The 23,747-nt window shown below is 41.5% G+C and overlaps 1 protein-coding gene across 1 annotated transcript; it reads right to left on the bottom strand.

Moving 5' to 3' along the window:
- Nucleotides 1-1,205: 1,205 nt before the first annotated feature.
- On the bottom strand, nucleotides 1,206-21,900 carry LOC117047554 (cytochrome P450 2J2-like). The gene is made up of 9 exons (XM_033150830.1): nucleotides 21,597-21,900; nucleotides 15,715-15,877; nucleotides 13,204-13,353; nucleotides 12,705-12,865; nucleotides 7,769-7,945; nucleotides 6,846-6,987; nucleotides 5,021-5,208; nucleotides 4,454-4,595; nucleotides 1,206-1,727 (listed from the first exon to the last, which is right to left on the bottom strand). The coding sequence occupies exons 1-9, from the start codon at nucleotides 21,762-21,764 to the stop codon at nucleotides 1,540-1,542; spliced, it is 1,479 nt and encodes a 492-aa protein (XP_033006721.1). The 5' UTR covers nucleotides 21,765-21,900; the 3' UTR covers nucleotides 1,206-1,539.
- Between the last annotated feature and the right edge of the window lie 1,847 nt (nucleotides 21,901-23,747).

Here is a 23,747-nt window from a genome sequence, read left to right as displayed (position 1 = left end):
GCGGCCAGAATATTGATTGCAAAGAACTGGAAAGGGGAGAGAATTCCATCGATATCAGTATGGCAAAACAAGCTCTGTGAGTTTTTAAAAATGGCGAAATTGACAGCAATTATTAGGGGCCACGCAAATCAAAGAATAATTAAAGAATGGGAGGGAGTGAGGGAATACATGAAACAATATGGTTCCAGAATGCATTAATAGATAATATGTGAAACGTGCTGGGATGAGTAAGATTAGAACAATAGAATAAGAGAATTGTTTATCAAAGGGTGATAACACAACAATGAGAAGAAATAAAAAATTGAGGTCGTGCATGGGTGAGGGGGTGTGGGGGTTAAGAGGGAATTTATTATATTGGGTGTGATATTAAGTTTGGATGTGTGTTGAAAAATTAAGATGGATGTTTGATGTTTGTAAGTTTTTATTGTGTGTCTGTATTTTGCTTTGGTGAAAATTTAATTTTAAAAATATATAAAATTTGCCAATCTGCTGTACTAGGTATTGTTGGATTTTTTCCAGTTTCTTGCTAGTAAGATTCTGGCTGCTGTTATCCCATACATGAACAATGTTCTTTTTTATTTCCCTACTTCTTTTGGCAATATTTCTGGCCTTTTTAAAAATGTAAATTGAAATAGTTTATTTTTTTAAGTTCTTTGTATATATTATTCCAAAATACACAGATGTCTGTACAACTCCACCGCATATGCAAGTAAAACCCAATTTCTTTGTTACATCTCCAACATACCGGTTATCTATTTTTATACATTTTGGAAAGTTCTTCTGGAGTATGGCGCCATCTGTACATCATCTTCATTATGTTTTTCCTAAGGTTGTAACAGACTGTAAATTTTATATCCACACGCCATAATTTTCCCCATTGTTCTGGTGCTTCCGGGTTCAGTGCGTCTGTAACCTGAAAATGCGCAACCCTCGGCGAGTGCAACCTGAGGTATGACTGTACTGATTTAGAAGACCTTTTTTTATTAACAAGCATACATACATATACAGTATCCATCAAAAGAACTTAACCTTCTTCAACTGGACAAACTGACAGTCTTGCTCTTAGGAGTCTACTCATCTTAAAGATACAATAACATAGCATGGGGTGTGTGTTGAAAGGGGGCTGCAGAAGAGGGAGAGAGGAGGAGGTGTGGGAATGTGTGTGTAAGGGAGATTTGAAGAAAGTGGGGGAAGGGGTGGGGAAAGGGAGCCAGAGTAAGAAAGGGGATGCAAAGGAAGTCATCAAATAGGAGGGAGTAAGGAGGCATGGGGATAGGGATGAAGATGAAAGCAGGGGCATGAAAGGGCCCGAAGAAAGGGAGGAGATGGGGTGAAGGGGAAAATGGATGCAAAGCAGAGCTGCAGAAAATAAGAGAGAAGTGGCTTCAGAAATGGAGTGGCAAAGGTGAAAAGAGACATCAGTAGTTGCATGGAATAAGATGGGAAGGGAAGGGGAAATGCTAGCGGGTTCAGGTGTCAGGAGTGGCAAAGGGGTCACTGAGGAAGCAGGGGTGCCGCCCCTAATATTTTCCTTTTTTCTTATGTGTTGCAACGGGGAACTGCACAGATTTTATAAGGGTGGGGATGTGCTGTAACCCCTAATGATGCCTCTTGATTGAGTTCTTTGACTCCTTCTGGCAGCTGGAAGCTGAATGCCCTCAGCAGGCTGGTCAGGAAGATGAAAATTTCGATCTTTGCCAGCTGCATTCCCAAACAAATGCGAGCCCCTGAAGAGGAGACAAGGAGAAGGCAGCAAGTGAGCAATAATTTACTTTCCCGTGTTCATTGCTTTGTTGCTATAAACATTCTTCATAACACTTTGGCAAAATAGACATAGTTAGGACAGGGAAATCATCAAGGCTGCTGTCAATTTCCCAGCATGGTCACTGCTAACCTTTCTTCCTTCTTGTTATACTTACATTTTGTTCTGTAATTTGAAGTTCCCTATCTCATAACAAGGAAGATACATTCAGGAAAGGATGGATTGCAGATGAAAGGCCCTGTGTGAGAGGCAGGGCAGAGAGGATTGCCCAGGACTAGAAGCCGCGGTAAGAGGGTCTAGCTCTCAAGTGAGAACTGGGAGGGCTCACTTTTCTGTGTGCAGAATAAGGATGGAGATTTAATTTTGATAGAGGACTTTGTAATTTCCTTTATATCTTTTCTTCCTTTCCTAATCTTTTTTCTATTTTCCCTTTCAGATTAGCATGGATTAGCAAGGTAATGGCAACCTTGGGGTAGCAGTTACAGGTAGGTAGCCGTGTTGCTCTGCCGTAGTCAAAACAAACAAACAAAAAATTCCTTCCAGTAGCACCTTAGAGACCAACTGGAGAAGTGTGCATGCACACGAAAGCTCATACCAATAACAAACTTAGTTGGTCTTTAAGGTGCTACTGGAAGGCAACGCAGGGCGTTCGCTCCAAGGGTGGATCGAACACTTGGATGGGGAATGAAAAGAAAAGGGGGGAGGAACAGTCAGGCGGGAGAGGAGAGGAGAGAGTGGAGATTTGCCTTGAGCATCAACAGTTAAGTTATTATGCTATGGTGTGTGACTTCTGCGGACACGCACAAACGCGCCCTCGCGAAAACTGGCTAAGTTACAAATCAGCCCATGCTCTCCTGTCTGAAATGAAACATTCCAAGCAGGGGGGGCTCATCGGCAATCCAGTAGCCTTTCTGAGACAGGGAAAGGTTTTGTTTCCGACTTCCATCTATTTTTACGGAATTCCACAGTGCAAATGGCATTACTAGCAGTTTATGCTTTTTCTCATATGATGTGGATAGAAATATTGTTTTCCAAGGTTGAATAGCCTTCTCACAGAGAAAGAGGGATGGGGGAGTCCAACACTTACAATATGAGCAGAAAATAGGGTGGTAGTCAACTAAGCTTTACTCAGAGTAGACCCATTAAAATGAAGGACTATGACTAAGTGAGGTCCATTAATGTCAACAGTTAACCTTCTCTGAGCTGACTACTGTCTGGGGTTTCTTTCAGATGAATAGACTGTGATCCTGTGTCCTTGTATGGCTCCACTTTGAAGGAGGGAGCAACATAGACTCTACTGTAAGGTTACCAGATTTTTTTCAAAGAATCCGGGAACACTTTTCAACTTCCTACTAAATTGATGGATTTTGTCAGGGGACTGATCTGTAAATCCAGGGAATGTCCCCATGAAACAGGGACGTCTGGTAACCTTACTCTACTGATGTGCATCAGCTGATTTAATTTGAAACGTGCACTATAGGGTTCACTGAAAGCAAAATCTATTTTGAGAATAAAAGTCCTATATGTTTCCGAAAGGTCACGTTCATGCCTTAGAATCTAAGGTGGCCCCCAGATGCTGGTGGGTTCCAACTCCCATCAGGCCCAGAGAGCACAGCCAAAGGCACAGATGATGGGTGTTGTAGTCCAAGAGCCTCTGAAGAGCATACAAAAGCAAAGCAGGTCTGGTCTGATCAGAACTTTTCAAATTGCTGAATACTCAGTTCCTACTGAACCAATGATATCTGTGTAATATTATTTAGCACTTGAATACTGAGCAGTTAGGCATAATCTAATCCACAAATATCCTTCCAATGATCAGGTCAGTCAAGTGCCAAGCCAGTATCCTAAGACCCAAACATATCTCTGGAAATCGTTGAACTCAGTTTCCTAAACTACTTAGGATCAGGTATGAGTGAAACCAGACTAACAAATCTAGTAATCTTGTCCATCGAGTATGATCTAGTATCAAAAATAGGCTTTGATGAAATTATTACTGAGTCTTCTTTGATTAAAGCTAGAAAAATAAAGTTCTTAATCACATCAGACTTCATTGAGGAAATTGCTGCTTAAAGCCAGAGTTGGCCTAACTTTACTTTTTAAAAGTTTTCAAATAACAACTAATGTGAATTAGAATTTGTAACGTGAATAGAATTACAATATAAAGTTATCATTGTGGAACAAATAAGTATGATATTTTTCTACGGTTCATTTAGGCCTATCAGTATATTGTTTTACAATTTAATTACATTTTTAAAAACTGTCAATTGGCCTCTAAATGTTATTTGCTTTGCAGAAACCTTTTATTAAGACATAACAAATTAAATATTGGATTCTATGTGAAAGAATTCAATACAAGGTGACGTGTGTTAGGAACTGAATGGGGAGGTAGATTTGGAGGAGAGGCGGAAAGAAGAGCTAATTTATCTATGGCTAAGGGGTGCAATCTGGACAGTTCTGTCAGGGGCGCAAGATCACCTAGCTACGGCTCTGGTCCCAAGCCACCAACCCAGAAATCCCCTTAACATGCCACTGCCTTTCCCCATTCTGCTGACCAGCAGTGCCACTCCAGCCAGAAAGACACTGCTTCTGCTCTGGCCAGCTCCCTCATGTGCTGCTGCTGATGTCATTTCCTGGAAGCAGACAGATAAGCAGATCTACAGATCACAACATAGCTTGAACTTCTGCATTTACCTTCACCAAATGGCAAATACTCTTCTCTAGCCACATATTGTCCATCCTTGTCCAAGAAATGATTTGGGTTGAACTCTGCAGGTGTCTCCCATCGTGTTGGATCAAGAAGAACAGAGCGCAGATCAGGAACAATAATAGTCCCCTGCAAAGAAGAAACAATTGACTTGGAATGCATTCAGATCAATACTTTTTTATTTTCCCACACTATCCCGAGACTAATCATTGCAGAGACTGATCTGAATTATTATATTTTTTTGGTGGGTGGCCGTAAAAACTTTCTGTACAGGCAGGAACAAAGAAGGACCTTCCCCCACCTCTTTTAAAATGAAAGCTCACAGCCAGGCTGAGACCTCTGGCCACTACATGCTCCTCCCCTACCCCAAATATCCCATGGAATGGCACTTGCCAATGGTGAAACATGTCTGCAGATGGAGCCCCTGTTCTTGCCCTTCAGATTTTTCACTAGACAGGAAGTTCCTGTATGGCTGGCTGTATCTCTCAATATGCAACCTTCTGCTGCTCTTTGCTCTTGGGCTACAGGAGTGCAGCTGTATCACACTTTTATACCTTGGGAATGAGAAAACCACGCAGCTTCACATCCTTTGCACATTGCCTAGGCAACCCAAATAAAAAGACATATTTAAAGCGCTGCATTTCATGAATCACAGCATTGGTGTAGGGCAGTTTCTTCTTATCTTGATAGCAGATTGAGTGAGAAGAACCTAAAACATCTTCTATTTCCTTGTGCATTTTATCTGAAGAGAATGATGGAAACAGAAGCTTTATTTTGAATACTGCATTTTATTTCAGATGTACATTTATTTCCCTTGAACATGCTGCATAAATATCTGTGAATGAGTCCCAGTTTCTTGCATTTACAGTATAGCCCACCTAGTCCTCCAAGCAGCTCAAGTCAGTGTACATGGTTCTTCCCCACTCTAGATCCCAGGTGTGAAAAGGTTGGAAGTGAGGCTCATCTCAGTTGTTTCTAGTTACCCGAGCTGGCTGCATTTGCTGAAGGGCTGTGATCCAAGGCTGACTGGTATGTATGTGTTCACACACAAACACAAACCCTCGGCCCTCAATATTTCCTACTTTGTTTCGTTAATTCTGATTCCTCGCCTGATCTTTGGCTAACATCACTCATATAAAGAGAAAGGCAAAGGACCCCTGGATGGTTAAGTCCAGTCAAAGGTGACTATGGGGTGCCTCGCTCATCTCTCTTTCAGGCCTAGGGAGCTGGCGTTTGTCCACAGACAGCTGTCCAGGTCATGTGGCCAGCATGACTAAACCACTTTTGGCACAACTGGACACCATGATAAGTGCCAGAGCACACGGTAACGCCAATTACCTTCCCACCGCAGCACTACCTGTTTGCTTACACTGGCACGCTTTCAAACTGCTTACGTTGGCAGCAGCTGGGACAGAGCAACGGGAGCTTTCCCTTTGACGTGGATTCGAACTGCCAACCTTCTAATCAGCTAGCACTAGAGGCCTAGTGCTTTAGACCACAGAGCTACCCACATCCCTCATCTACTGGAGCATGGAGAGGCAGGAATGAGGCTCAGTCTCTTACATCACAGCAGGGACATTCTTGTACATTTGCTGCATAAAGAAACTGCTAGCAGACTTGCAAAGCAAAGCAGGTTGTGGTATGGTATCAACCTGTTTGGGGGAGCATGTGTTGAGATTCCTGCATTGCAGGGGGTTGTATTAGAAGACCCTTGCGGTCCCTTCCAACCCTACAATTGTAGGCGTCCATGATTACAAATGATGGAGCATTGCCATTAAACTCATCTCCAACTATAAACCTCCTAGAGACATTTTATTTTGTTACATGACTATTCAGCTCAATGAGTGAATTTAGGGCAAGGCCTATGGTTTCCCCGAGTCCTAGCTTATCATGCTTGCAAGAACCCTAAGAAGTGACTTAGACTGCAAGTGAGTGACTGACTCATCACCACTGCACTGCCCATTGCTACACTAAGCCATTCCTTCAGAACACCTTTCATTGACTCATCTTAGTTTCACAACGGAGCCCCATCCACTGCCCCAACCCTCTTCTATCCCAATTCCACCACACATTCAGACCCATCATCTCTTCCTGCCCCAGTAATCATAGATTGGAAATATCCTATGGGGACAGGACAATCTGGGCATTTTACATTTTTGCTTCTGTTATTTATAGGTTCCAGAAACTATGCAGGAAAATATTGGTGGGAAAAACTGATCTTTCCAGACAAGGAAGTAAAAATCATTAACTTATTTCAATAATGTTTTGCCTTTCAAAACCTGCATCATAAACTCGCTTGTAACTCTTTCTGTTATGAAACCTTTAAAGAATTATGCTCCACCCTAGTGATCAAGAGAAGCCCTGGCTCTCCTCTCTCACCCTGGATATCTGGATGATTTGCCAGGAGGAGAAGGGCCCATTTCAGAGAACCGGTGGTTGTCTCTGTCCCTGCTACAAAGAAGTCAAAAATGCACTGAGCCAAGTTTTCTTCATCATAAGTGGACTCTGGGTCATTCTTGCTCTGGTGTTGAAAATGGGAAAAGTGACATGTCATTTACATGCATTACAATCTGTCCTTCAGCACTTACTTTATCTTCTTTCCCCCACTTATTCACATTCCACCCACACATGCTTCATGAGGGGTGGGGTGTCCTCTTACACTGCCTGAGGTGAAATGGGAAGCTGCTGCTACCACCGCCCTACTGTTGCTGCCGTCACTTGCTGGATCATCACCTTATTGTGGTGAGTGGGCTTGTACGTTCCTATGACCAGTACCACTGTACTGGTTTCCAGCCAAGGGATTAATATTCACATATAACAGGGAATATAATGATTCCTTGAATGAGCATAACACCGAAAAACACCCCCAAAAAACCAGGTCACGTACAGCGATATACCAACCACACAAAAAACCGTAACCGGCTGATAAATTAGTCTCAATATTGCACAATTTGTACATTTTTGCTGTGTTTTATATGTAAAAATAATACAATATTGAGACTAATTTATCAGCCGGTTACGGTTTTTTGTGTGGTTAGTATGTCCTTGAATGAGCAGTCTACACTTTTGAAGCAGATACTCATTCGCATTCACATTTGTACATGAAAATATCTATCCTTTCCTGGCTATTTTAGTAGATGCCTATGGAAGGATGTCAACTCACTTCAGCAATTAAAATGACTATGAGGGAATTTGGGAGGGGGGAAGATATTGGTGCCCTGGCAAGAGATTAGTATTCACAGATAACATGGAATATAATGATTCCTTGGATGAGCAGCATTCAGTTTCAAGTAGATACTTACTTTCTCCATCTGAAATAGATAGAAATCAATGAGATCCTGTGGCTCATGCAGAGACTGATTCTCCTTATGCTTCTCTATTTCCTCCTTTGCAAATGAAAGCACCATCTCTGTGCAGGACAAGGCCTTCTTGTGGGGCCCTGGGAGATGTTTCATAAGCCATGGGAACATTTCATAAATCTGAACGAAAGATAACAGAAATGCTGTCATTACCATGAGGAAGCTTGGTCACATTGTTTGTGCTTTGAAAAATTATCTGCATTATTGTTCAGGGCTAGCATATTAGTTTGAGTCTCACTAAGAAGAAGAAAGGTGTCTATAGCTTTTCTGGAATCCCACAATGATTGGATTCTGTGAATTATCCCTAGCTGAAAATGTGAAAGAAAACTATGGCTCAAAATATTTTCCCAGCTCCCAGGCATCATTCCAAAACTGGACACAATCACAGGACCTTTCCTGGAACAAGTTGGTGCCCTTTTGTGGTAGGTGGGGGTGGGTGGAGAATAGGGATGCGGGGAAATTCAAGTAAATTTCATGAGTACTTTTTTTACGGATTAGGAATGGATGTGGAAATGTGGAGAACTCAACTTAAATTTGTATAATAGGTTTAGTTGGGTCATACAGAAGGGGGCTGCCTTCCTCAGCAATAGGGATAGTACTTGAGTTGCTGGTCTCTCTCTCATTAAAAAAAAAAATCCAGCCAAGGTGGTGGCTGCAGGGGCCTCACCATGGACACCATCATGATTACCACTGCTAAGTCTGTAGAGAATAGACATATTTATGTTTTCCATGATGGCAACAAAACTATATAATTCCCTCCTTGAGAAGATTATTTTGTTCACCTCTGTTCCCTTTGGTGGGCTCTAGATGAACTGTTCTGAAGGTCATTGTTTCATTTATTCCCATCTTTTCCCCAAAGAGTCTCCTGTGGTGGACAAAGTCTTCCTTTGTGGTTTTTTATTTTTGTGGGAGGGGAATTTTGTGTGTGTTTTATCTCAATCACGAGAAAATGATCAGGCTGTGAGATAGTTGTTGTTGTTGTTCAGTCGTTCAGTCATGTCCGACTCTTCGTGACCCCATGGACCAGAGCACGCCAGGCACGCCTATCCTTCACTGCCTCCCGCAGTTTGGCCAACCTCATGTTAGTAGCTTCGAGAACACTGTCCAACCATCTCATCCTCTGTAGTCCCCTTCTGCTTGTGCCCTCCATCTTTCCCAACATCAGGGTCTTTTCTAGGGAGTCTTCTCTTCTCATGAGGTGGCCAAAGTACTGGAGCCTCAACTTCAGGATCTGTCCTTCTAGTGAGCACTCAGGGCCGATTTCCTTAAGAATGGATAGGTTTGATCTTCTTGCAGTCCATGGGACTCTCAAGAGTTTCCTTCAGCACCATAATTCAAAAGCATCAATTCTTCGGCGATCAGCCTTCTTGATGGTCCAGCTCTCACTTACATACATTACTACTGGGAAAACCATAGCTTTTACTCTACAGACCTTTTTCAGCAAGGTGATGTCTTTGCTTTTTAAGATGCTGTCTAGGTTTGTCATTGCTTTTCTCCCAAGAAGCAGACGTCTTCTAATTTCGTGACTGCTGTCACCATCTGCAGTGATCATGGAACCCAAGAAAGTGAAATCTCTCACTGCCTCCATCTCTTCCCCTTCTATTTGCCAGGAGGTGATGGGACCAGTGGCCATGATCTTAGTTTTTTTGATGTTGAGCTTCAGACCATATTTTGTGCTTTCCTCTTTCACCCTCATTAAGAGGTTCTTCAATTCCTCCTCACTTTCTGCCATCAAGGTTGTATCATCAGCATATCTGAAGTTGTTGATATTTTTTCCGGCAATCTTAATTCCAGTTTGGCATTCATCCAGCCCAGCCTTTCGCATGATGAATTCTGCATATAAGTTAAATAAGCAGGGAGCCAATATACAGCCTTGCCGTACTCCTTTCCCAATTTTGAACCAATCAGTTATTCCATATCCAGTTCTAACCGTAGCTTCTTGTCCCACATAGAGATTTCTCAGGAGACAAATGAGGTGATCAGGCACTTCCATTTCTTTAAGAACTTGCCATAGTTTGCTGTGGTCGACACAGTCAAATGCTTTTGCGTAGTCAATGAAGCAGAAGTAGATTTTTTTCTGGAACTCTCTAGCTTTCTCCATAATCCAGCGCATGTTTGCAATTTGGTCTCTGGTTCCTCTGCCCCTTCGAAATCCAGCTTGCACTTCTGGGAGTTCTCGGTCCACATACTGCTTAAGCCTGCCTTGTAGAATTTTAGGCATAACCTTGCTAGCGTGTGAAATGAGTGCAATTGTGCGGTAGTTAGAGCATTCTTTGGCGCTGCCCTTCTTTGGGATTGGGATGTAGACTGATCTTCTCCAATCCTCTGGCCACTGCTGAGTTTTCCAAACTTGTTGGCTTATTGAATGTAGCACCTTAACAGCATCATCATTTAGGATTTTAAATAGTTCAGATGGAATGTCATCACTTCCACTGGCCTTGTTGTTAGCAAGGCTTTTTAAGGCCCATTTGACTTCACTCTCCAGGATGTCTGGCTCAAGGTCAGCAACCACATTACCTGGGGTGTATGAGACCTCCAAATCTTTCTGGTATAGTTCCTCTGTGTATTCTTGCCACCTCTTCTTGATGTCTTCTGCTTCTGTTAGGTCCTTTCCACTTTTGTCCTTAATTGTGGTAATCTCTGTACAAAATGTTCCTTTCATATCTCCAATTTTCTTGAACAGATCTCTGGTTTTCCCCATTCTGTTATTTTCCTCTATTTCTTTGCATTGCTCGTTTAGAAAGGCCCTCTTGTCTCTCCTTGCTATTCTTTGGAAATCTGCATTCAATTTCCTGTATCTTTCACTATCTCCCTTGCATTTTGCTTGCCTTCTCTCCCCCGCTATTTGTAAGGCCTCATTGGACAGCCACTTTGCTTTCTTGCATTTCTTTTTCGTTGGGATGGTTTTCGTTGCTGCCTCCTGTATAATGTTACGAGCCTCCATCCACAGTTCTTCAGGCACTCTATCCAACAAATCTAAGTCCTTAAACCTGTTCTTCACTTCAACTATGTATTCATAAGGAATTTGATTTAGATTGTATCTTACTGGCCCAGTGGTTTTTCCTACTTTCTTCAGTTTAAGCTGGAATTTTGCTATAAGAAGCTGATGATCAGAGCCACAGTCAGCTCCAGGTCTTGTTTTTGCTGAGTGTATAGAGCTTCTCCATCTTTGGCTGCAGAGAATATAATCAATCTGATTTCGATGTTGCCCATCTGGTGATGTCCATGTGTAGAGTCGTCTCTTGTGTTGTTGGAAAAGAGTGTTTGTGATGACCAGCTTGTTCTCCTGACAGAACTCTATTACCCTTTTCCCTGCTTCGTTTTGAACTCCAACGCCAAACTTGCCAGTTGTTCCTTTTATCTCTTGACTCCCTACTTTAGCATTCCAATTCCCTATAATGGGAAGAACATCCTTCTTTGGTGTCATTTCTATAAGGTGTTGTAAGTCTTCATAGAATTGATCAATTTCAGTTTCTTCAGCACTGGTAGTTGGAGCATAAACCTGGATTACTGTGATGTTAAAAGGTCTGCCTTGAATTCGTATCGAGATCATTCTATCATTTTTGAAATTGCATCCCAGTACAGCTTTCGCCACTCTTTTGTTGACTATGAGGGCCACTCCATTTCTTTTACGGGATTCCTGCCCACAGTAGTAGATATGATAGTCATCCGAACTGAATTCGCCCATTCCCGTCCATTTTAGTTCACTGATGCTTAGGATGTCAATGTTAATTCTTGCCATCTCATTTTTGACCACATCCAGCCTACCAAGGTTCATGGTGTGGAGAACTAGCCCAATGCCAGGTAGGGGTTAACTTTTCTGACAGTTAGAACCCTCAGGGGCGGGCTTAGCCTGGGTATAAAACACCCCTCCCAGTGGGCAGTAGGAGTTGAAGTGTGGGCAGGAGGAGTTAAAGTTGAAGTTAGAGTTAAGTGCGGGGAGTTAGAGTTGGAGTTGAGCAGTGTGAGTCAAGAGATAGAGCTGGGAGTTTAGAGTCTTAGGTGGATGTTAGCAGAGAGGATAAAGAGATTGTGAAACGCATTGTTATTGCTATTTAGTTAACATTTAGAGGTATTAGGCCGGTAACATTTAGAGGTATTAGGCCGGTATAGGACAACTGTTATAAGCTTATTGAACAACCGTTATTTTATCAGCAACCACAAGCTTTGTACGCAATAAACATCTTTTTAGTTCACAATATCCTCGTCTGTGGTGAATGAAGTAAGCAGGATCCAGCTAGTAGTCTGAAGGGCTGCTGCTGGGAACTGTTTGTCGTTGGTGCAGCACTCATAGACCGTAAAACGTCCGGGGGTGGGCTGTACAGGGCGAAGGGCCCGCGACACATGGTTCTTACATTCCAGGTTCCTATGCAATACTTTTCTTTACAGCATTGGACTTTCGCTTCCAGGCATATCCACAACTGAGCGTCCTTTCGGCTTTGGCCCAGCCACTTCATCAGCTCTGAAACTACTTCTACTTGTCCTCCGCTCTTCCCCAGTAGCATGTTGGATGCCTTCCGACCTGAGGGGCTCATCTTCCAGTGTCATAACTTTTATATGCCTGTTGTCTTTGTCCATGGAGTTTTCTTGGCAGGGATACTGGAGTGGGTTGCCAGTTCCTCCTCCAGGTGGATCACGTTTGTTCCAAACTCTCCACTATAACCTGTCCATCTTGACCTGCCCATAGCTTCCCTGGGTAATTCAAGCCCCTTCGCCACGACAAGGCAGTGATCCATGAAGGGGTGTGAGATAGTAAGTAGCCCTTATCTCAGATCACTTTAATCCTGATCTCACTTCTCCAACCCTTTATTCCAAAATACTGGTGTATGGTATTAAGGGAGAACTGTTTGGCTTAGTAGGAATGGAAATGACTACTCACAGCATGAACGAAGCCACATGCAAATTTTAGGAGAAAATCCACGGCTTCCACCAGCTTCTGGAACCTTTCATCTTCAAGAGCAAACCGGTGCCCAAAAGCCACAGCACATATGACGTTTGAGACTGAATTAGTGATGGGCATGGAGGGGTCAAGTGGTTGACCTGCAAAATAAAGTTATGTCAGTTCAGAGCAGGGGACGACCGAGGATGAGATGGTTGGACAGTGTTCTTGAAGCTACTAACATGAGTTTGACCAAACTGCGGGAGGCAGTGGAAGACAAGAGTGCCTGTCGTGCTCTGGTCCATGGGGTCATGAAGAGTCGGACACAACTAAAAGACTAAACAACAACAACAACAAGTTAATTCAGCTGCTCCTGTTCATACTGAGAGTGGGATTTCATGGTGGCTACGAGAAATTGCTGGGATCTCTATTAGGACATAGGTAGTACAAAAATATATCTCCATATGCCAGCTCATTACCATCACCCATCATCACATACCCTTTGAACGTGCAAAAACCTCCACGAGCTGATGGGCCTCCGCTGCTACTTGGTGCTCCATGCCTTTCTTCCCCAGCCCCAGCTTTCGCATAGTAACTACACCAAAGCGTCTCTGTTGCCTCCAGGTGTGACCATTTGATAATACAATACCTATGGAAAATCAATGAGAAATAATTACAGAAATCAATGTGAAAAGTTGGTATCTCAGAACAAACTGTGTTTACTGAAGTTCATGCCCTTGCATGTAAGAGCTGCTTAGTCTTTCTAAAGCAAAGAATTACAAGATGATGCAGAATCTATCTTAGTTTATTACATGGGTATTTCTCTGAAACAGGCTAGCATTGCTTGCTTTACACAATGCCTATCAGAACCTCACTTTCTATTGCCTTTTATCATTCAGAAACTTCATCACTGGTTCATGCAAAAGTTTTGCCTTTCCCAAATAGAACAGAAATCAAGTGGTCCCAGAAATTCCTGCACTTTACAGTATCAGCAAAGAGTGAGATTTCTTGACAGCTCTACCATTTTGATTTTTGCAGAGAAAACTGGTATCTGATACATTGGTAATTTATGCAACAAAGAGTGAAGTTGCAGGTATTACATGAGTTTTCTCATAACTTTTAACACCAGCAAACCCCCACACTGTTCTCATGATATAAATTTACTTCTTACATCTTTCCATGGAAGGTTGTCACAATCAAATTTCGCTTCTCATTTGGGAGACAACTGGATGGCAGGTGTCGTAGAAGGATAAAGGACTTATTTTGCTTCTGGCGACCCTGACCTGGCAGATCAGTTTCTTAGCCAGAGTAACAGACCACACCTGAGGATATCATGTGTCTATTGACAACCCTGCTGTACAAGATCAACATTTAGCTTTTTGTAAGCAAGCATTTAACCGTAGAATAGGTGTGTTGATTCACCAATTATTCCAAGCAAAGCTAACAAGGGAATTGGGTTTATCCTTATAACAGTGGTGATTTCTGCAACAGGGAGTGAACTTGCAGGGTGGGAGACTTGGGGGAGAAAGGGAAGCACCCAGGTGAGAGCTGGGAGGGTCCACTCCCTTCTCTGTGAGACAAGAGTTAAGACCTACCTTTGACAGAGGGCTTTGCATTTCCTTCTCTCTTTTCCCTTTTCCCTTTTGTTTTATTTATTTATTTATTTATATAGATTAGTTCGCATGCTGAAAAGTTTCAGCAAACAAACCCAGTTCAGCCAATTATTCCACACTGTTTTTAAGGATATAATGTGTGATTTCAACCAGTTACTACCTCTGCTTGTCCTGCCAGACGGGGTTTTTATTGAGGGTGAATTCTGCACCATATTCTTGACAGGACCGTAGTGCATCAATGGTGGATTTAATTCGTTTTGTTAGTTCTTCTGCAATGCTTCCTGAACACTCGCACATTATTGCTGTCTGGGGAAACTATATATATTGCAACAAAAGTGGGACAAAAATAAGTTTGTGCATTTGTAGTTTTCAGCAGAAAGCTGTGACAGAATGGAAATGAAACTGTATGACCGTTTCAGAATCTTTGTAGTCATAAATAGTATTGAAAATGGAGTTGGATATAACCACCTTGAAAGTATCGTGTGCATAATTCATAGAGTCATAGAATCATAGACTTGGAAGAGACCACAAGGGCCATCCAGTCCAACCCCCTGCCAAGCAGGAAACACCATCAAAGCATTCCTGACAGATGGCTGTCAAGCCTCTGCTTAAAGACCTCCAAAGAAGGAGACACCACCACACTCCTTGGTAGCAAATTCCACTGCCGAACAGCTCTCACTGTCAGGAAGTTCTTCCCAATATTTAGGTGGAATCTTCTTTCTTGTGTAATCAAAAAGTTTTCTGGAGGAGCCCTTATCACCAGCAACAAACTATGGAGTTAGTGATGGGAATTATTGGGAAAGCCAGCCCCATGGTAGTAACTCACATCAGGGCTTCAGAGTGACTGTCCCTGTTCTTTGGAACAGAATTCAGAATATAACAAGAATCCACTCTCTGTACTTTTGAGAGAAAAATGAGGACATTTTTGTTTCAACAAGCTTTTCCAGCTGGGTGAAAAGGTCTCTTCAATAAGTTTTAACCCATATTTAGGGGGGGGTTGCACTGTTTTAAAACCTTTTAAACTATTTTTGTATCTTTGTAAGTTGCCTTGAGACATACATGCAAAAGGCAATTCATAATTTGTAATGATGATAGTAACTAAGCGATTGGAAAGTTCACATGAGTCCATGCCCAAAACATGTTGCAAGAGCTTGCTGAGAGAAGCAGTGTTTTGTGCTTCTTAGAGATGTCATAATCAACCAAAGCCTAGTTCTCATACACCCAAACGAATGTGTCATTTAATAGCATGAGGACTAGCAACTCTGAATGACCTCAGCCCCTAGGTGTTGGCTCCTAGGTAACCCGTTTCCTGTTGTGTACGACAATAATAAGACAGCCCTTTAAATGTTTCATATTGGGGAAAATACCTGTAGAAATTCTCATTCTTCACTACTTACCCTTTCCTTTAGCCATAGTAATAAGGAAAGGAGTCTGTGGTCTCTCATCAAATTCTTCAGAGTGGTCAATGAGAGCTTCTTTCACTGCTTGGAATCCAGACAGTACTACAATGGGTAGATGTCCTATCCATAGGGTGAAAATATTTCCGTGTTGCTTTCCCAGCTACCATTTGGGTCAAAAGAGATGAGAGAAATGATGTGTTCAAAAAACACAGTTGGATATTTCAACTTAATACATAAGCTTCAGCCTCCCTCCCCTCTGCAGCTTCACAATATGTGCAGTTCTCTTGCTATAGATTGAGTGTTTGGGAGTGGGAGGCTCGGTTAACTTCATTGTGCAGAGGTTGTACATTATACATTGACAATAAAGGTATCGTCGTCGTCGTCATCATCATCATCTTTTCCCTTCCTCCTCATCCTCCTCCTCCCCTTCCTTCCTTCCGCCCTTCCTTCCTTCCTCCCTCCCTCCCTCCCTCCAATAAATCCAACCCATTTGTTTTACTCTCTCCTTTCCATGTTGCCTCTGCTAATACATATCTGGGCAAATGCTTGTGGAGGAGGCAGTGGAAAGGTGTCTGTTCTGTTTGTCTCTTGTCTTCTCTAGTTACACGTGAACTGCTGCTGGGAAAGGCTGATGTGCTCCTGTTTCATTGCCAATTGAGCTTGTTGCCCTTCCTTCTGTTGGAAGGGGAGAAGTACGTAGCCTTCTAGAACAGAAGGAAGACAAGATCAAGAGCATATTGTAATAAGCTGTTTTATTAATTCAGCTTCTTGTGTTTTGGAGATAAGTGCCTTTCAACCAGCAGCCATAAACAACACACATAATGACATTAAAAGTAGTATAAATGGACAAGATTCTGATTAATACTGAAAAGCACAAAACTGTACAAAGTAGGGTAATGGCAGCATGGGTAGCTATGTGAAATCAGGGGAAAACACAAGACAACATAAAGTGTTGTTGTATTTTCTATAGGTCAACTTTTAAGTGGTAGCAAGACTTCCTTTCCAAGTGCCATTAGTTTCACTGCAGTTGGTGCTTTCTAAATGACTCTTTGAAGCTGATTTCACAGCCCTGGCCTTGAAATCTTGGTGAGAGTCACCAGGAGATTAGCACTTACTGTAGGCTTGCCATACATCAGGAAAATTCCTGACATTTCCTGACAGGAATCGGCAAAATGTTAGGGAACAACTGAATGTATGGCAACCTGATGGAAAAAGCTCAACAATTTCCTAAAATATGGCAACTCTAGTTTACTGCAGATTCTTTAAGAAAAATTTGGTATTTTAGTTTATAATTTGTTTCTTAAAAGTGCTTCAGGTTTGAGTGAAAAAGGTTAAAACTTCCCCAGGCTTAACAAGTTGAAAAGCACATGCAGGTTAGTACCTGCAGAGAGGCTGTCATGGATGAATGCTGAGGAATTATGTAGTCAATCTTTTTTTTTTTTTTGTAAAAATATTGTTTCTTAATATACTCTGCTGTTTTCTTGCACTTCAAACTCCACTGTGATCTTTGCCTATGGGAAATAACTTCTTATCTTCTTTAAAAGATTGAAAATTTGTATCTTTTATCAATTTTTGCTATCGTTGCATATTCCAAGATTTTCATAAAGCATTCTTCTTTTGAGGGTGTTTTCTCCTTTCAGTTTAACAGTATACAACAAATATTTTTATCAGTAATTTTAAATGCGTATTTTCAACTTTTATATGGTTTTGTGCTTTTCAATATTATTAAAAAATATTAATTTCAAATGCCAACAGTACCCTTCAGCTCTCTATATGGGACAAACAGGCCAAACCCTATGCCAAAGGATAAATGGACATAAATCTGATATCAGGAATCACAAGACAGAGAAACCAGTAGGAGAACACTTCAGTCTCCTAGGACATTCTATGTTGTTTGTTGTTGTTGTTGTTGTTGTTGTTGTTGTTGTTGTTGTTCTGTCATTCACTCGTGTCCAACTCTTCGTGACCCCATGGACCAGAGCATGCGAGGCATGCCTATCCTTCACTGCCTCCCATAGTTTGGCCAAACTCATGCTAGTTGCTTTGAGAACACTGTCCAACCATCTCATCCTCTGTCGCCCCCTTCTCCTTGTGCCCTCCATCTTTCCCAACATCAGGGTGTTTTCTAGGGAGTCTCAGGGCTGATTTCCTTAAGGATGGATAGGTTTTATCTTTTTGCAGTCCATGGGACTCTCAAGAGTCTCCTCCAGCACCATAATTCAAAAGCATCCATTCTTCGGCGATCAGTCTTCTTTATGGTCCAGCTCTCACTTCCATACATTACTACTGGGAAAACCATAGCTTTTACTCTACAGACCTTTGTCGGCAAGGTGATGTCTCTGCTTTTTAAGGTGCTGTCTAGGTTTGTCATTGCTTTCCTCCCAAGAAGCAGGCGTCTTTTAATTTCGTGACTGCTGTCACCATCTGCAGTGATCATGGAGCCCAAGAAAGTAAAATCTCTCACTGCCTCCATTTCTTCCCCTTCTATTTGCCAGGAAGTGATGGGACCAGTGGCCATGATCTTAGTTTTTTTGATGTTGAGCTTCAGACCATATTTTGCACTCTCCTCTTTCACCCTCATTAAAAGGTTCTTTAATTCCTCCTCACTTTCTGCCATCAAGGTTGTGTCATCAGCATATCTGAGGTTGTTGATCTTTCTTCCGGCAATCTTAATTCTGGTTTGGGATTTATCCAGTCTAGCCTTTCGCATGATGAATTCTTTTTTGTTTTTAATTTTTATTAACTTTATTACATCAAATACAGAAAGAAAAAGAAAAAACAATAGATAAAGAAAAAAATTAAAAATTCCATGTTGAATTTCTTCATAGAAAAAACCATAAAATACATTCAAGTGTGAAGGTTACAGGTGGGTAGCCGTGTTGGTCTGCCATAGTCAAAACAAAATCGAAAATTCTTTCTAGTAGCACCTTAGAGACCAACTGAGTTTGTTCCTGGTATGAGCTTTCGTGTGCATGCACACTTCTTCAGATACCTGCATGTGCATGCACACGAAAGCTCATACCAGGAACAAACTCAGTTGGTCTCTAAGGTGCTACTAGAAAGAATTTTCGATTTTGATTCAAGTGTGAAGGATAGGCGTGCCTGGCGTGCTCTGGTCCATGGGGTCACGAAGAGTCAGACATGACTGAACGACTGAACAACAACAATAAATACATTCATATATTCCAAATAATTCAGTTCTATATTAAAAATAATAAAGCAAAACATAAATAATAATGTCAAAATTCAATAATCGCATAAATCAATTTCTACTAACCTTTAGTGATATTTCATTCTTCCATCCTTCTGTATATTCTTGTCTATTTCTACTATATGTTATTTCTCCCGCCCATTTGGCTTCCACTTGTCATCATCCCGGGATATCGGTCTTTCCCTTCTTTTTTACTACTATAATATTCCTTATAATCCTTCTATCTTATTTACTTCTATCCTTCCTTCCTAACTTTGGTTCACAATACAGAATGTTTAGAAATGGATCCAGCATTTCACAGCTTTTTCAAGTAGTCTCCAAATTTCCCCCAATTTTGTTGGAATTTTTGGTCGCTTCATCCTCCGATTGTGTCAGTTAATTTAGCCAACTCTATATAATTAAATAATTTTTCCTGCCATTCTTTAATTCCCGGTACTGTACTTCTTTTCTTTTCCAGTATTGAGCAATCAGAATTCTAGCCGCAGCCATAGCATATAAGAAAAGTTTCTCATCTTGCTTATTTATTTCTTCATCTACTATCCCCAGTAGGAATAGTTCTGGGTTTTTCTTTATATTATATTTCAACATTTTTTTAATTTCTTCCAAAACCTGGCTCCAAAATTTTTGAATAACCCCGCAATGCCACCACGTATGTATGAAGGTCCCCTCTTCTTTTTGACATTTCCAGCAAGAGTTGTTTTTTGTTTTATACATTTTATGTATTTTACTTGGTGTAATGTACCACTTGTAAAACATCTTAATCATGTTCTCCCTAATCCCTTCCGCCGCTGTAAACTTCCATGATTCCTTCCACGGTCTTTCACATTTCTCCAATTCAATTGGCTTCCCCAAGTCTCTCGCCCACTTAATCATAGTTTCTTTAACCACCTCATCTTTAACTTCCCATTCCAGTAATATGTTATACATGTTTGATATTATTTTATTTCTGCTTTGTAACAGATGTATTTCTAATAAAGAAGGTTCATTTAAAAACCCTTTTTTTGTCTTGTCTTCATTGAATTTACTATTTATTTGATGGTATTGTATCCAACCCGTTAAGTAATGTTTAATATCATTATATTCCTTTATTTTCAGTTTCCCCTCCTTTTGCTCTGTCAAATCCTTATATTTACCCCAATTTCCATTTGAATTCACTTTTTTAACTGTAATTATTTCAATTGGGGATACCCATTTAGGTGTTTTAGGTTCCAGTAATCTTTTATGTTTTTCCCAAATTTTCAATAGAGATTTTTTAATGATATGGTTATTGAACCCTCTATGTACTTTGAGTTTGTTTTCTACCAGGTAAGCATGCCAGCCAAATTTGTTCTCATATCCCTCAAGATCTAGCAATTCATGATTCTCTAATAATATCCACTCTTTTAGCCATAGAAAACCTACCGCATCATGGTAGAGCTCTAGATTCGTTAATGCCAGGCCTCCTCTGTTCTTGATATCAATCAATAATTTAATTTAATTTGAATTTTGCAGGCTTATAGTTCCAAACAAATTTTGTGATTTCCTTCTTCCATTGTTTAAAGATAGTTGTGCATGTTCCCAATATTGGTAGCATTTGAAACAGGAACAGCATTTTTGGAAGAATATTCATCTTAATAGTTGCGATACTACCTAGAAGAGATAAATTTAACCTGTTCCAAATCTCTAGCTCTTTCTTTATTTCCTTCCATGCTTTAATATAGTTATATTTAAATAAATTATTTGTATTATTGGTGATCCAAATTCCCAAGTATTTCGTTTTACTTATCATTTTCAAACCAATCTCCTTCTGTAATCTCTCAATCTCTTATTTGGTCAAATTTTTGGTCAAAATATTGGTTTTATTCTTGTTTAAACTAAAGCCTGCCAGGGTCCCATATTCTTCAACTTTTTTTATAATCTGCTTGATACTTTCTATTGGGTCTTCTACCATAATAATAACATCATCAGCAAACGCTTTAGTCTTATGTACATCTCTTCCGTTCCTGATGCCTTTAATCTTATCATCATTTCTCATATTTTCCAATAGATGAATTCTATACAAGATCTCATTCTATACAAGATCTCAAAGTAGCTGTCTTACTACAAAGGAATTTCAAAAATAGACTGGAAAGAAAAGTTGCTGAATTGCAACTAATTACCAAACTTAAAACCATGGAGAGACCAGGTCTGAACAAAGACATTGGATTCTTATCTCACTATAGGCTACATGACAAAGCTATCTTTAGTCATCTCACCCCTTGCCTTTTCCTGTAAGACCAATTGCAGACGTTAACAGTCGTCAGCAGGTTTTCCACACCTATCAGCCAATCACCCATTCCCACCACCCTTCTGAGTAAAACCCATCTTCACTCTCCCACTATATATAAGGGTCTGGTGACATCTGTTTCAGTGTATCTGAAGAAGTGTGCATGCACACGAAAGCTCATACCAAGAACAAACTTAGTTGGTCTCTAAGGTGCTACTGGAAGGAATTTTTGTATTTTTTATATTGTTTTGATTATTTTCATTATTACCAGTATTTGTATTGCTTACCGCTTCTGACAATGGAGGCTTGTGGCATTTACCATTTTAACCCATGCTATTTTTTAAGCTGAAATATCACAATTGTTGGGGAAATAGATAAAACAATTGCTGACATCAGACTGAGTTATTACTAAACAATAAGTACCTGAACGAAAGTATTTTCATGAATCTTCAATCCTAACAGCCATATGGCTCCAACGAGAGGAAGCTGGAGAGGTCCTGGAGGGTAATGCCTGCATGACCAAAGGTTTTTCAGGTAGTGCACAATCAGAAGAACCACCAGCAGAGCAATAAAAAATGCCCATATCTCCATTCTTCTCTTGCTGTCTCTTTCTCCGTAATTCTTTCTTGGTTGCCTGGTCAGGTTCAACTCTCTTTCTCTAAGGGCTTTTTGCTTTTCTCAGAGACATCAGCAGTACTCTCTGTTTATATATGCTCAGTTATTAAAAACAAATAAGCAAGAAGGGGTGTGACACCATATGCAAGAAGCCTTGGAATGTGATTGCAAGTCATGTAATACAATCAAACACTATAATCATTCTTATATGGGTCATGAAGATGAGAGGGAGTGTGGTTTATATCAGTCATTGGATGGAGGAGCGTGCGTGGGGTGGGTGGGTGGGTGGAAGGGGAGGATTGCCCAGAGTTGTCGAGCTTTTGGGGGGGTGGATTGACCAGGCTTTGGGGGAGGATGTTGTTGTTGTTCAGTCGTTCAGTCGTGTCCGACTCTTCGTGACCCCATGGACCAGAGCACGCCAGGCACGCCTATCCTTCACTGCCTCTCGTAGTTTGGCCAAACTCATGTTAGTAGCTTCAAGAACAAGAACTTGTTCCCGTATCCTTGGGGAGGATACGGACATTCATTGCCCACTTTAATTCATCCCGTGATCAACCAGGATCAGCAGGGGATCTACCAGTTTGACATGTCTGATTTATATGAATAGCAATGAGAATGCAGGCTATCTTAAGACTGATTTTGTGACACGAATATTTGGGAAATGATTTTTTACCAACTGTTCATGTAATAAAAATGAATATGAGAAAAGCCTTGCCATATCACACCACAATCCTCACTAGTGCAAATGCCCATGGGAAGCTCTCAGGCAGGACTATAGACCTCGCCCACTATTGCTCCCCAGTACTGGGTGCTGAAAAGCATCAAGTGTCTGAACCTGGAAGTCCAGCATTGTCCATGGGTGCGATGGGAAGCCTGAGCCCTTCGGCCCCTCCCCCCTCTTGCTGCCTCCTTGGTCTCTTTTCTCCCTTGAAAAGTACATAGAGCTGAAGGAGGAATTTGAAAGTGATAATATTTCCTGCTTCCTCTTTCTGATCTATATGTACTGTATCCAAGTTTTACCCAGACCCTTAGGAATAGCAAGTTTGCATCTGTACATTCCCCCTCTCTCTAGTTCTATTTTGGTTCTCTCTCTCTCTCTCTCTCTCTCTCTCTCTCTCTCTCTCTCCGTTTTGAGCTGTGAAAGCCTCAAAACAGTGTAGCACTTGGAAAATGGTGTCCAGCAGCGCTTCCACTTCTCTGCTTATCTGCTTACCAGCAGTATTCAGCAAACTTCTTCTGCACAACGCTGTGTGTGCCTTCTTACCAGCATTATAAAATCCACAGACTCAAGCTTGTTCCTAATCTAGCAAGCTTTATTTACAAGCATAAATCACAGACACTCCTGGAGATACTCCTGAGTGAAACCTTTGGCTACTAACCTAGCCTTGTGCTGCAACTCTCCAGTTGCTGTCGTCTCGGGTCTGTTCACACCCAAAGACCTCATTGAGCTTACTTTCTCTCCCATGGCATTGTGCCATTTCTGGGCTTCCGCTTGAGGCAACTGTTGAACCTTCTCAAGGCTCTCTGGTTCACACTGAGCCAGACAAGCACTTGTGCTAGTGGCAGTGAACCTTTTGGGCGGAATTCCTTCAGTGGATCGTGCAGACTGCTGTGATACCACTTTAGGTTTCCCCTCTGCTCCAGTCGCACTGGATTCTGCCTGTACATCCTTGACGTCAGGCATCTCACCTACTAACTTGCTGCACCTTCGCACCCTAGCTGAACTATCTAAGGATGACGTTGGCATGCCTTTGGGTTCCTTCTTCACTACTGAAGAACCCCCCTTTTGCTCCGGGATGAGACCTGATCAGGCTCCCCTGGAGAAGATTTGCCACGCATGGCCTGCCTCCCAGTCCTAGACACTGGAGTTGTGGGTGCACTCCTAGGCTCCTGCCTTGGAGTTGCCCCTAGCTGCGCTGCGCCCTGGTCATGGCTAGTCCGGGGCTGGTCCACCTGGAC

This window comes from Lacerta agilis, chromosome 5 (assembly GCF_009819535.1).
Source record: "Lacerta agilis isolate rLacAgi1 chromosome 5, rLacAgi1.pri, whole genome shotgun sequence".
In the NCBI taxonomy this organism is placed as follows: Eukaryota; Metazoa; Chordata; class Lepidosauria; order Squamata; family Lacertidae; genus Lacerta; species Lacerta agilis.
Note: the sequence above shows the minus strand (reverse complement) of the source record. Positions and strands in the feature narration are given on the sequence as shown.